At 45.5% G+C, this 13,853-nt stretch overlaps 2 protein-coding genes and 1 long non-coding RNA gene across 3 annotated transcripts in view; 2 read left to right on the top strand and 1 right to left on the bottom strand.

The window, feature by feature from the left end:
• TENM3 (teneurin transmembrane protein 3) overlaps positions 1 to 13,853 on the bottom strand; it is a 1,583,118-nt gene that overhangs the window by 647,073 nt on the left and 922,192 nt on the right. The gene's annotated exons all lie outside the window — the stretch shown is intronic.
• LOC100580076 lies at positions 1,767 to 7,303 on the top strand. The gene is made up of 5 exons (XR_178568.2): positions 1,767 to 1,943; positions 2,146 to 2,239; positions 2,447 to 2,590; positions 2,750 to 2,857; positions 4,815 to 7,303. It is a non-coding gene; the product is annotated as an uncharacterized LOC100580076 (long non-coding RNA).
• LOC115836078 lies at positions 2,891 to 4,647 on the top strand. Its single transcript, XM_030816349.1, has one exon. It carries the CDS (start codon positions 3,372 to 3,374, stop codon positions 3,831 to 3,833), a length of 462 nt encoding a protein of 153 aa, XP_030672209.1. The 5' UTR covers positions 2,891 to 3,371; the 3' UTR covers positions 3,834 to 4,647.

Raw genomic sequence — 13,853 nt, 5'->3', positions numbered from 1 at the left:
ATATTAAGATATACATGCTCGAAGTTTTAGATAATTAAAAGTGTATTAAGGAATGCACAAAAAAAGACTGTTGAATTTATAAAATCTTGTTTTAATTGAAATATTAAAATAGATAATTATTATTACACAGTTGCTCTTAATTCTGAAGTCAGTCTGTTCTCAATATATTAATACCATAAAGACTACAAATACTTCTCCAAGTAGGCAGTGGGGAAAAAGGGATATGCGTCATTATTTTAAAGAAATTCACTAAGGGATCAATCAAATCACCAAGTTCTGTTCAGTTACAATACCATCTTTTGGGATACTCTTCCAAGCTTTCCAGACATGCCATATCCACCTTTTTTCTTTTGACAAGAGAAGGGAAAGGTAATGCCTCAACATATTTCCATTTCTAGTGAAAAGACCACCCAGTGGATTCTGCCAGAGTCTACCAATGTTTGACAAAATACATTGTCAGAAGATAAGAAATAGAGCATGAGGAAGAGACAGTCCTGTTCTCGGGCATCCCAGCCGTCTGGGGCCCTGTAAAAAGTCTAGCACAGCTCTCAGCCTTTCATTTCCATTGCACCTCCTCACATGTACCTGGAAACTTTTCTCTACCTCCAAATTATAATGACTTCGGGAAACACACATACGTGATGTATTACACGGTACAAGTACTTGTTACCCTCTCTCTACAATAAAAATTAACAAGTTACCACTCCAGCTACCTTAAAGGTGAGGCAGTAAGAATGGAATCCAAGCTGCATAGTAAGATGCTCAGCAAAGATCAATCAGACACAACCCGCCTCAACCTAAAATATGTGAAGCTCTTTGTAATCGGTTGTAAAACACGAGAGGGACTTAGAATCTCAGTTGCAGGCTCATAAATTCGTAATTTTTGAAACGCCCAGCTCAGGATATTTTGTGTGTGTTTCCAGCCCCATCCAGAGTTTCCCGATCAAGTTTCAGCCGTGATCCACCACTCCCCACGCTACCCCTCGCCCCTCACTCTCCCTCCTTCACTCCTTTCCAACTTGGCTCCCTGGTCGCTGCAGAAGCCTTCTCTCCCGTGCCTGCCCCGGAAAGCGGTGACATCCCGGGGCTTTCCGCTCGCTGGAAGCCCCCCAGGATCCTGTCAAGACGCCCCCGCAGAGGACGCGGGGCCCCGCCACACACCGGGGGCCGAAGAGGACCAGGCGAGCTCCCCTCCCCGCCCCCACCGGGCGCCCTGCCTCCGGACTGCCTTCCTCAGGGACCCCGGGGCTCCCCAGAACGGGGGCGCGGCGCCTGGCTCCCCAGGCGAGAGGCGCCGGCGAAGTTCCCACCTGAGCCGGCGGCCGGAGGTGGCGGGCGCGAGGGCGGGGCGGGGACGGGGAGGCCGGACCGCGGAGAGAATCGGCGCGCCGGGAAGATGTCCCCGCGTCCGCCGCCTCCCGGGGCCACGCGCCGTCCCAGCTCGCGCCCGCCAGCTCTCGGCGCCGCGGCCAGGCACTAGGACCCCAGAAAGGAAGGAGGGCGCGCCGGCGGCGGCGCCGCACTTACCGCGCTCGGCTCGCCCGCGCCGCCGGCTGGCTCCCCCGCAGCAGCCGCCGCGTCCGCCCGAGCCGCGCGCACACCGCGCCGGGCCAAATTCAAAGGAGCCGGGCGCGGGGGAGGGGGGCCCCGCCGAGGGAGCGGGGAGCGGGCGCCGGCGGGGCGGGGGCGGGGAGGGGGCGCGAGTGTTACAACTTCCTTCCCTGCCCGCCCCCGGCCGCGCGGCCCCGGGACGCGGGAGGGGAGGGCGCCGGCGCGCCAATGAGTTCACTTTCTTTCTCTCCCCCGCGCTCCCCCTCTCCCCGCCCGCCGGCCCCTCCAGCCTCCTCCAAGGCGGCGGACCAGGCCGGGCCGGAGTTTTCAGTGCTCGGCCCGCGAGCGGGAGGACCGGGGAGGCGAGGGAGGAGGAAGGCGAGAAGAGCCAGGTGAGGAGGCCCGCGGGACGACCGGCCGGGGAGCGGCATCCAGGACCGTAATTGTGCGGCGGGGGACGCGCCGGGCAGAGTGTGCCCGAGCCCGGGCGCGTACACGTGTCCGTGTGTGTGTGTGTGTGTGTGTGTGTGTGCAGGAGTGTGCGAGGGAGAGGAGGAGAGGAGAGGAGCCTACCATGCGCTTCCCCCGGTGCAGATCGCGGGAGAGCCCAATCACGGGGCGAGCTGGACCTGGCTGTGATCATTTATAATCCTTGACTCCTCCGCTCCGCCACTTGTCAAGATGACAGGTACTTTATTTCTTCTTCTTCTTTATTAAAAAAAAAAAAAGAGATTCCCCGTTTACTGCCTTTTTCTGTCAAATGGGATTTGCCGGACTGAACCACGTTCGCCGCCCCTCCCTCCTTCCCTCCTCCCGGCCGCGTCGGGTTCGGGAAAGCACCGAGGCTCCCATGCTGTGACCAATCAGTGCCTCTACTACTCTCGCCGTGATTTAGGGGTCATCCGTGAATAACACTTCACGCTGATGAATGGCTCTTGCCGGCTTTCGGCTCTGATGAGGGGTCTGCCCGCCGCTGATTGCAAACACTAATGAACTTACTGCGCCATTTGAAATTCACACGCACCAACAAAGTGCGGGGGTACGTGCGTGGGGGTCTGTCCTTTTCTGCTGCGGGTGGCGGGCAGGCGGCCCTGGGGGGGAGGGGGTGAGTAATTGCTTTGGACTTAAGTGGAAACACTTCTCTGTGTAATCAAGCCTCTAACCTTCTTAGAAAACTACTTTTGTTGATCTTCCGTAGGGTGGGCATTTCGGGTCAGCTGAGTCACCCGAGGAGGTGGGAGTGCAACACACTGCCGGGAAGACGGATTCCGAGGCAGAAGGGTGTAATTAAGGATTTCCACCCCCGGTAGGCGGCCCGTCCTTTGCAGAGCCTCTGAAAATGACCCGCGCCTTCCTTTCCACGGTGTCCTTTCGTCCGAGACCGAAAAGCGCAAATGACCTTTGGACAGGGAAGGGAGGCAGTAAACACTCAGACTTCCTTACCAGCCCCTGGTCGGCACTGTAGCAGAACAATTGTCTGCCCCCCGGGTTCAAGCACCTAGGCCTCCGCCCAGCATCACCTGGCCAGGGGCGGACCCGGGAGTCCGCTGAAGGCTCCACTCCCCACTTTCACTACTCTTCCTTCCTCTCCGTTCTCCCTTCAGATCAGCAGCCGAACACTGTCCCTGCCTCGATTTTCTTTGCTGTGGGAGGGGAAAAAAAAGTTTGCTGCTCCTCCCAAGACATTTCCACTTTCTACTCACTGAAGTTCCCACCGCAGAGCTGGCTCCTGGCTCCCCAGCCCCCGCCCCATGTCTGCAGGAAAGCCCTCCCCCGGAGCTTCCGAAACTGCCGGAGGTTCCACAGTTTTGTAGCTCCGAATGGGCGACCTGAGCCGAACCGCTGTCTGGCTCGGCGGTCCGCGGGATCCTTCAGGCTCCTTTCGGGTCCGGGACGGGGCGGCGGCAGAGGTGGGGCGTGCGTGCTTGGAGCTGCCGAGTGCGTGCGGCTCCCTCGTGGGCGCTCGAGCATCTCCCCGCCCTCCCCTGGGACCGGCAGTCCGCCCGTGGAGGGCTGGAAGCCCGCGACCAGGCCTGCCCCGGCCGTCGCCGACCTGTCCTTGGAAGCGTGGCGGAGACTGGTGCGCTCCCAGCCTCCTCGCGCCACCCTCCACTTTCAGCTTCAGAGCGGAGGATGCCGCCGACCTGTACCTGTACCTGTACCTGCACTCGGCCGTTAGGAAATCCACTTGCATTTTTAACTACCGTGCAGAACCAGAAACAGATCGAGTACTGGGAGAACAAGGACGACGCCTTCTAGGAAAGCCTGAACCTTTATGTTAGTTTAATCCAAAGTTTGGGCTAGAAGTGAGGAGAATCCCTAAACTCGAACTAGTGTGCCCAGACCCACAGCCCGTGTTGCCGAAGTTGCTAAGTGCCCGAGCGCAGCGCGTTAAGTAGAGAAGTCTTGGTAGTAAGCGAACCCGACCCGGCTCTCGGGGCGCTAGTGACGGAAAGCAGCACACGCACATCTTTGCGGGAAGAATCTAGAGTCGCCCTGGGATAGATCCATCTCCTTCTGCCACTGAATTTCACACTTGTAAAAGATAAGGTCATGCCGGCGGATGAATGATATCCCCCACTCATTCTAGCCATTCTTATTATTTTTTTTTTAAAAAAGGCTTGTCAATTATGAAGGTGTGTCCCGGATATTACATGAAGATCATGCAAACTACTTGAAATTTAAATCCGGACATGATCGTGAGGAAACTCTTTCATAAAGCACTTTTGTGGCACAGTTCCCCCACCCCCCCCACACACGAAAGTATTAGGTCTTTAAAACTTTTATAAGTATGTAAGTGAGACTCCCTCTTACTATCTACGAATACACAATAAAGAGATGAGACACTGCCCCAATCCTAAAGAGGCCAGAACTGAAGGGCTACATTGTGAGAGTTGGGGGATGCTTCTTTTTTTCAGCTCTTTTTTCTAGAATCCTCATTACAGCTAACGCTGGTAACAAAGGTAGGAAACAATGGAACTCATAAAACTTAGAAATGGTAATAAATCTTGGCTCCTGTCTCTAGCCCAGTTCCTTCTTACATGAGATTCAAAGTTTTTCAGTATGCAATGCTGAACATTCACACTATGGTTGCAATATAGAAAAAAATACTCTAGACCTCATTAATACGGCCCTGCGCACTCTATGCCAGGCGTCGCTGGTGGACAAAGGGCGCAGGGGTCCTCTTCTACGTCTGCCTGCACCTGTAATCCAGACGGCTTACGTGTGTTAAATTTGGGTCTCTCTCTGTCTCTCATACAAAGAAGTTCCATCATTTGAGGCCGTTAGGAAAAGCTGATGTTGTGCAGTGCCAAACTACCACACGCTTCCTCCTTCAAATGAATCCCTGGAAAGCAGAGAGGCAGCTCGCTACGTGACCATCATGCTTTTTGCCTCACCGAGCTGTTGTCAAGAGAGGGCGGGGATGGCGGGCAGCTCACGTCGTGCCCTCCGCAGCAATGAAAATTGGAGCGGGAGAAGAAATGCAAGACATCGCTGTCTGTTTTGCAAGCCTCCGGCCGCTCTCAGCAAACTGCCCGGCGCGGCTGGTGACTTTGCGGTGTGAACGCAGCCGGTCGCGCTCGGGATAATGGGACCGAGCTGGCGGCATCGCCCTCCCGTGGGCCCCTCTTGCCACACAGATGCGCGGCTCTCCAAAAGGAAAATGTGGCCCAGCTCCCCTCGCCTGGCCCTAGTCCTAGGAACGCATGCCTGGGGCCTTTGCAAGCCTCTGAAAAGTGCTTGGTGTGTGTGTGGGGAGGGGGGGTGGGGGGTGGCGGGAATAATGGGCCGAACCTCTGGATTCATTTTGGGGAGGAGGAGCCAGGCTCTTGCCCCACTACTGAGGCAAGGCCAACAGCACCCTGCCCTGCTGCTCCACCGCCTCCCCGCCGGCCAAGTCTCAGCCGAGTGTCGCTGCCCACCTGAAGGTGACACCTGTCCATTTTAGTCAGCATCACATGCGCCTTCCCTTTCTCCCCTTTGGGGGCTGTCCGTTTTCTCCTCCTGTCCTAAAGAGCCAGCTTGGACCTGAAGGGCCGGGTAGCAGCTGTTTGTGCCTCTCGCCCGTGCAGACTCGAGGATCTCCGCAGCCACTTCCTCCTTTAACACGCGAGGCTTTCAGGCGTGCAGAAGGGGACCGCCGGGTCAGGCAGGTATTAGGCTCTCCAAGGATACTTGTGGACATCACTCGAGTTTACCTATTCTTTGGACTTTATTCCATCTGCTCTAGCAAACGGAGGCATGAGCGGCCTGTCTGCTGGGTTCAAACCCAGCTGCTGCCCCGGCTGCAACCTCTCCCACTCAAGAGACCCTAGGAACGATGAGGAACGGGGTAGAAATGATCAGGGGAGCCAAATCTCAGGTACCAAGACCTTCCAGCTCACCCCTCAGGACCAGGAAAGCCAATAACCCACGTATGCCCAAAAGGAGGTTATGTCTCAACTGAGAACAGCAAATAGGTGATGGGCCACTTTAGAACAGAGGCTAAAGGCTGGTAGCCACTGAGCAAAACCCAAATTCTAGGCACCTGAGGTGTTTCCCTTACACAAATGGCTTCACAGGTAGCAAGCAATCAATCTGCAACAGTGAACAACACTAAAACTTAAATTTTACATGGAAGTCTCTCAAGTAGCCTTAAAGTTATTATTGGGTGGGCATTTCCCCCCACTGGCAAAAAATAACTTATCCCTTGGCTGTTAGATTGAGGGAACTATGAAACAAATATTTTAATTCGATCACTGACAAAGTCATAAAATTAAATGACTGTTTGTAGAGGAAAATATGCTTTCATTATCTTAATTAAAGCAAGATAAGCCTCTCTCAATGTGCATGCATTTTGGAGCCACTGAATGGACTGGTGATGAGACGAAGCAACCTTCAACTGGGACCATGCTTCTCCAGTACATTCGCTTGTATTCCATGGTATAAACCTGGCCTATGCGTGGCTCCGAACTTCGGTGGAAATGCATTTGCGTAGCACCACCCAAGGGCTCCCTTGCTTTGGCTAGAGCCTCATAAAAGACCCCAGGTTTTGCAAAGGATTTTGAACACCAGCGTCTTTTAACATGTGGAACTTTCGGTTTTGGTTTAGCTCTGTGAACATATTTAAAACTTGCTACATTATTCCACACTGAAAGTTGGAACCTTGTTAAGAGTTATCATAGAGTACCTTTTAAAATCTATCATATTTTCTATAAACAACTTTTCAGTGAGAAGCATATATAGTGTACTCGAGGTGGGCATTAGCTGCTGGCAAGGTTTATGATAAAATAGTGACACTACAGGACAATTTTTTAGGAAAACAACACCCTTTAGATATTTCAAGGTCCAGCTTATATGTTAACTTGTAAATATAGGTTAAAAATATAGCTATCAAGTGACTAAATTCAGTATCAGACAAATTGAACATCTTTTTATTTCCCAGAAGTGCCCTACTCTTTCTCCTCCCTTTGGTGACCTCTTAATCTGGAATGCCCTGCATCGGGGCCCCTGAAACGCATGGTTTTTAAAGTACCTATTAGTGATGCTCTCCTCCCGTGGCAGTGCTTCCACTGTGTTTTCTGCATGTAATAAAGGATGGCACTGTTTTTTGTATAGGGCTTTCCTAATAGCTGAGCACTCTTGGAGCACTCTTGTCCAGTCGTCTTTGGACACACAAGTCTAGCCCATGGGCTGGCCTATAGGAGCTGCTCAATAAATGTTTGTTGAACGAATGAGTGGATACATGAATAAAATATTGTCATTGTCTTTAGCCCTTCTGACTTTCTTTTTTAAATAGGGGTATGCCATAAATAAAATTTACCTTGAAAATATATTTAAGTATACTTTTCTACTTCTCTGACCGTGAAGTTTTCAATGGGACATCGTTTTAAAATTCCGGTCATTACAACGAACCACTTTTGACCTTGGTTGACTTTCCTCGGAAACATAATTTGAAGTAAACACAAAAATAATGAGAAAAGGCAAAGAGATCAAATTTTGGTTTTCTCTTTTTCAGTAGGATATGATGTTTATCGAAATTTGGAAACAAATTGTAGCAAGCACCTATAACATGTAGATACTCATGTTTTTATATTAAATATGACATTATTTATAAAACCCTATTGTCTTCCAAATTTCCTTTGGATTTTTAGTGGCAAGAAGCGTAGGGCCTAAGATGACTGCTTTTCATTTCTTGAAGACAAGGGTTCAGCTGGTATTGGGGAAACAATCTCTGTTTGTTCCTGTCTGCCCAGGAGGACTGTTTCTAATTGATCTGGCATGGACTTTAGTTGGAGATGTGTATGTTGCAACTCAAGCACAGAGCCTGTGTGCTTTGTAAAGTGATAACCATATGGGCCTTATTTGAAACATTTGAGGATTTTCGACATTAACCTGGGTTAAATTGAGCTATAAATTCAACTCAAATGTATATGTCCTGACAAATTCATCATCACTTTGGATAGATTCAATCCGTGCTCCCCTCAGATTAATAAAGATGATGACCGCTTATCACAAATGCAAAGATTCGTCGTGATAAAGTACCATAATGTTGTACTTTGCACTGTTTAAATGCAAATTGCCCACATTAAGCAGACATTTTCTACTGTTATCACTTTCAGTAGAATGGAAATGTTTAAAAATGATCTCTGGGTAAAGAAAAGGATATATAGTCAAATCTATTTCCTCTTACACCATTTTCAAGTGCACTTCGCTATCATCATGAAGATTTAATTAAGAAAGCTCAGCTAAGCTCAAAAGCAAAGAGGCTGAAAGTTACTACTTATAGAAACATATTCAGGACTTATACAAAATAATTTATTTACTCTTCTTCATTTAGGGATTTGAGCAACCACTGAAGGTTAAAAATACAACAGAGTTCTGTAGCTCCTTTCCCCTATTTCTGAATATCAAATTTAGAGCTTACACTTTGTTACAGATAATAGTACTGAGTTATGGATGTTGATGGTTCTTCCCTTGCAGCTTTAAATTGCCTTGAAAAAGATACAGTTTCTTTAATTAAAAAAGCTGCACAGAAATAATCCCTCTAGCTGAAAAAAGAAAAGTTTTAAGCAATCTCTTTCTGCTCCGAGAGAGAAAGGCAGACAATACCATAACAGATCAGAAACATAAGCTATAGTGTGCAGCCAGGAGCACAGCAGGGAACTGAATACTGCTCCGACTGTGTCATTTTTTAATCCCCCATCCCAGTTTTCCCCGTCTGACCTCATGCTGAGATGAAGTTATCACAGAAGACAGCTTTACTCTCACCAATGAATCCAACCCTGGATCTGTATTATCCTTAGCAGATCAAAACACCGCTTTCATCAAATAGCATTATCTGCATAAAAGGCATGCAATTGCCTGATAATTTCACCCAAACTATGCTATTCATTTAAAGGACAAGAAGAGAAATGTAATTCATTCCTTTTTGGGGGGGTGGCAGAGAAGAGTGAGACTTGGGGAGAGGCAGAGGCTGGAAAAGCTAACTTATCCCCTTCACTCATGGGAACTTTCCTGCTTTTAACACAAAATCCCAAGAAGGGGTCCATTTAAAAGTCCCCCTACTCCTGCGCTTCAAGATTAATTGTTGGAGCAATTTGGTGCAGTTCGAGTGACAAAAGTGTAAGTTGTGTAGAAAACTGGCAGTGAGAAATTACAAAGCTTGCTGATGTCATTAGCCATGCTTCCATGAACCCCAATAAAAACATCATATCCAGTAAAATTGGAGAAGCATAAGAATTAGCTGGACAATCGGAGGAAGTTTAACACAACGTTGTATTGGGTGGGGGGGATCCTGACTGGAGATCTTTCTGTGCATTATGTGAAGTTTGAATCCTTGCAGTGGGAAGACAAAAGACATATTCCACAATTCTGAGTTGACACTTTGAAAAATATTTAAGAAATCTTAGGCGTCAAGACTGGCGCTTTTTAAAAATTTAGCAAATACTTTAGCCTCTTTCAGAATACCTTTTTCATCTTATGTTGAAACAGTGTTCTCATTTGCATTGTAGATTGTATAAGCTGTTATAATGGGCTTCTCTTTAATGGATCCTAACTCCTCATTGAATGACATCAGTTGTTTTGCTCAAGGTATGGCGATCGGTTAGAGCAATCAGCCAAAACCATTTGTGTCAAGTAAATGGAATTACTAAGAAGTACTAAAACTCCCACGTGAGTATGGGTGACCTATTAGGTGTATGTTAATATCCTTATCATATGTTTTACTCACCATAATTTCAGTGATTTTGCTTGAAAATGTAAATCTACCACCCAGCCCTTTCAGAACTCACTATGTAAACTGACCCTGCAAGAAATTCAGTTTAATCTCTACCTTTCCATCACCCAGACAACATCTATACACAAAAATGTGTAGGACAAAGAATCAGAACTGCTTAAAAAAGAACAACATTAACGTGCTTCAAATCAGAGGCAAGGAACACTCCTGGAAATTCACGAAGCAAGTGACGGGGCAAGAATTTTTCCCTTGAAAGAAAGAAGCTGGTTCTAGAAGAAAGTAATTGTAGCCCTATTATTCGTTATCATTGCCACTTTAATTACATAGAGGTATTCCCTAAAACATTTCAATGCCATTAATAAACAGGTGTTTTTTTTTTTCCATACCAGCTTTCCAAAACTACAACTTGACACTGAAGTGCTCTAAGACTAAGAGTCTATGTAGATATATGGTCTGCTCAGTAGTAAAGCTCCAACTGATATTTCCAAAATACAGCTTCATGACATACAAATTATCTGAAATTTAATGTGATTAAGCATTAAACTGTGGTATTTCCTTGAATTTAATGACAGTACTATTTTCATGTCAAACTTGGTTACAAGAACTAGCTTTCAGAGCAAACTGTTTAAAATCCCAAATCATTAACAGATCATTTAGGGTTCAGTCTCACAAAACTTCTTGTCTGTGAACTATCAGCTAAGGATATGTAAGCAGAGAGGTGAGTTTCACATTTTTCTTACATATGTGTTGGTTGGGAGAGACTGAATCTACAAGTCACATTTCTGTCTGTTAATGCCAGGAGAGGAAAGATGTTTACATCATCAGTACCACTGCCACTTTTAACAACATACTTACGATGAAGTTCATGCTCATATACTATTTTCTCAAAGCCTGTCATGGACCGTTATACCCATTTGAAATGGACATAGACAACTTCCTTAAGACTTTAGAAATTTAAAATACAACATAAGATTTTGATATTTTATTTCGTCTTTACTTTCACTTCAAGTCTGTATTCAACTCATAGCTGATTTTTCTAAGAGCCTAAACCTGGGTCATCCATAAATCCTGATGTCAGAAGTACATTAGGCTACAGTTGCATGAATTACCTCAGTCTGGAAACCTAAGCAGTCATCTCCATGGGTCATGGAATTCTTTCTTTGTTCGCTTAAAGATGACACCAGAAACACCACTACTCTTAGGGTACAAACGTCCCAAGTGGGACAGAGAAAGATATTTCTAACAACCTTCTAGGTAAAGCTATCCTCTTGCCTAAAACTTTTGATCATTTTTGGAATTTTTTTTTTTTTTTTGAGACCGAGTCTCACCCTGCTACCAGGCTGGAGTGCAGTGGTGTGATCTCGGCTCACTGCAACGTCCGCCTCCCGGGTTCAAGCGATTCTCCTACCTCAGCCTTCTGAGTAGCTGGGACTGCAGGCGCGCATCACCATACCCAGCTAATTTTTGCATTTTTAGTATAGATGGGGTTTCACCATGTTGGCCAGGATGGTCTCAATCTCCTGACCTCGTGATCCACCCTCCCGGGCCTCCCAAAGTGCTGGGATTACAGGTGTGAGCCACCACGCCGGGCCAAACTTTGGTTCATTTTTGGTGCTTAAGACAGCAAAGCTTGGTTTTCTCTGTGGTGTGATGCATTTCTGAGAAAAGAGAGTTGTGGAATAAAGTCATGAAATGGTAGAGGAGTCATATTGAAATACAGCAAGCTCCTATGGGCCATATGATCTGATTTTTAGTTTACCTGATGAAGATGTAGCTCTGGCTTTGTTTGCTTTAGTGAAAAACATAAGAAGCCAGGCATTTCTAGAGCAGACTGGGAGAAAGAAGAATCTGGCCTGGGCAGAGAAGCGTCCAAATTTCGTTCTGTGTTTACCTAACACTTCTTTCTTAGCCCTGTACTGCAAGTCCAGCACTTTTAATCCACAAAATCTATGAAAGACCAGGATTCACCTTCCCCTCTTTTATCCTTGGATAAGATATCTAGGAGGAAAAAAAAGTAGGCCATGAGAAGATTATAAGCTAAGAGTCTATAAAGAGGGAGGAAATTGGCAGTGAGAGAATCTGAGTCAGGGGAAAGAAAAGGGAGAACAAGCTTAAACTGAAGATAAACTAAGAAATGCTGGAAGGAAGAGAGGGTGCATGTGAGATTCCTAGCTTGGAGTCCTGGCTTAATGGAGCTCTGCATTTATCTTTAGTCTCTATTTACACTGATCAGTGAGTACTAGAATCTTGCCTCAAGAGTTTACAGTGTGACTTAGAAACTAGATTTAAATCAGGCCATGGTACAGGCAATATTTATTTTCAAACTTATTAGAAATCAACCTTTACTACATTTTGGAGTAATGTTGATAATAAAGAGGTTCTTTATTGAAATTTGAAGATTATCTTGATGACAAATATGCTCTAACTATCTATGGTAGCCCTGGACCAATGATTTTCTAATTGTTGCCTTTAGACCCCCTGTAATCAGAATCACCTTAGGGTTCTTGAGAAAATCTACATTCCTGGGCCCTATTTCAGCTATAGGGAATCAGAATCCCCAAGGGCAGAACCAATAAATTAGTATTTTAAACAAGTCTTCCAGAACATTCTTACTCAAAAGGAAGTTTGAGAAATATTGCCCTGGGTTAACTATTTTTCATAAAGTAAATATATATTTCAGTTTTAACATTTCCCCATTAAAAATAAGTTGTTGCAAATAACTGTAGTTGAATTATTTTCAAATTGACACATTCCCATTTAAGAAAGAAATCAAAATTCACAAAATGAAGAGGGTGAGAGTATCTACCAGAAGAAATTCCAGCTGCAAATTCAGTGACACTTCAAAATTCAATTTTGGATTATATTTTCTAAGAGTCATAAAATCAATGTTATAAACTGAGATAGCATTTTCTATGTACTTTAATAGTTGGAACACTGTATACAAATTTTTGCTGGCTGTCTTGTTTAATATTTTATATGTGATTCTAAAATTATATAAATTTTGGGATGAACCTTTAAATATGTATTGGTTCTATTTATTATCAGAAATTAAAGAATGCTGCTTGTGAAATGGAATAGAAACTAACTCAACTTGTGTAGCCTTTAATAGAAATCTCGAATAAATATATCAAAAAAACTTAAGAGCTCTATTCGGAAGCTAGGCATTTACAGGTCAGTATCCCACGCTATTTCTAGGATGGTTTTCATAAGCCTTGCTCATGCTGAAAGCCCTTACATTTTTAACATAACACATTATCACTATCCTGCCATCTTCACTCCCTTCTTTTGCAATTACTTGTCTCTGAGGGATGTGACTTTTAGCAAAGTACTATGATTACACTTAAGGACGTGACCCTGTTTTCTCTTATATTGCAGATTAAAGTCCTTATTATAAGTAGTGGGAAAAGCATAAAAACAAGCCTTTCTTTTTATGTTGTCTTGACTACTGCAATTACCTGGTCTGCATCCTATTTTCCCTCCTCCTCCTGACTCGCCTGGACTACACGCATGTTTTCTTGCAGACAACGTGCCCACCACATAACATACATTGTCTCATGTGGTCCTCATAACAACTTCAAAAGTCATTACTATTATTTTCCTCACTTTAAAGATCAGTACATTGAAAAGTGAGTAATTTGTCCAATGTAAGTAGAAGAGCCAGGATTAATCACTCTTTTTCCAGAGCCCAAACACTAAGAATGACACATATTTCTAGGAGGAATAGAGCCTGCTCTGATCATATTAGTTACACACGTATAAAATCATACACACACACGGAACTATGAACTAGAGTTTAGTGAAAGAACAATGCCTCTGAAGAACACATATACACCCCAATGTGAATTCCACAAAGAAAATACTTTATTGCTTGAGTCTGCTTTTGAGAAAAGTCATTTTATAATATGAAAAAATTGAACTTGACAAAACTTTAGGTCCTGTTCCACAGCAATTTTACTCATCTTCCTTTGTTTTATATGTTGTACAGATTTACAATAAAATTGCTGCTAATATAACACTTTTTTTTTTTTTTTGAGATACATTCTCACTCTGTTGCCCAGGCTGGAGTGCAGTGGTGTGATCTCAG

Source organism: Nomascus leucogenys, chromosome 7b (assembly GCF_006542625.1).
Source record: "Nomascus leucogenys isolate Asia chromosome 7b, Asia_NLE_v1, whole genome shotgun sequence".
NCBI classification, from domain to species: Eukaryota; Metazoa; Chordata; class Mammalia; order Primates; family Hylobatidae; genus Nomascus; species Nomascus leucogenys.
The sequence above is the reverse complement of the archived record's forward strand: the minus strand, read 5'-3'. Positions and strand labels throughout refer to the sequence as shown.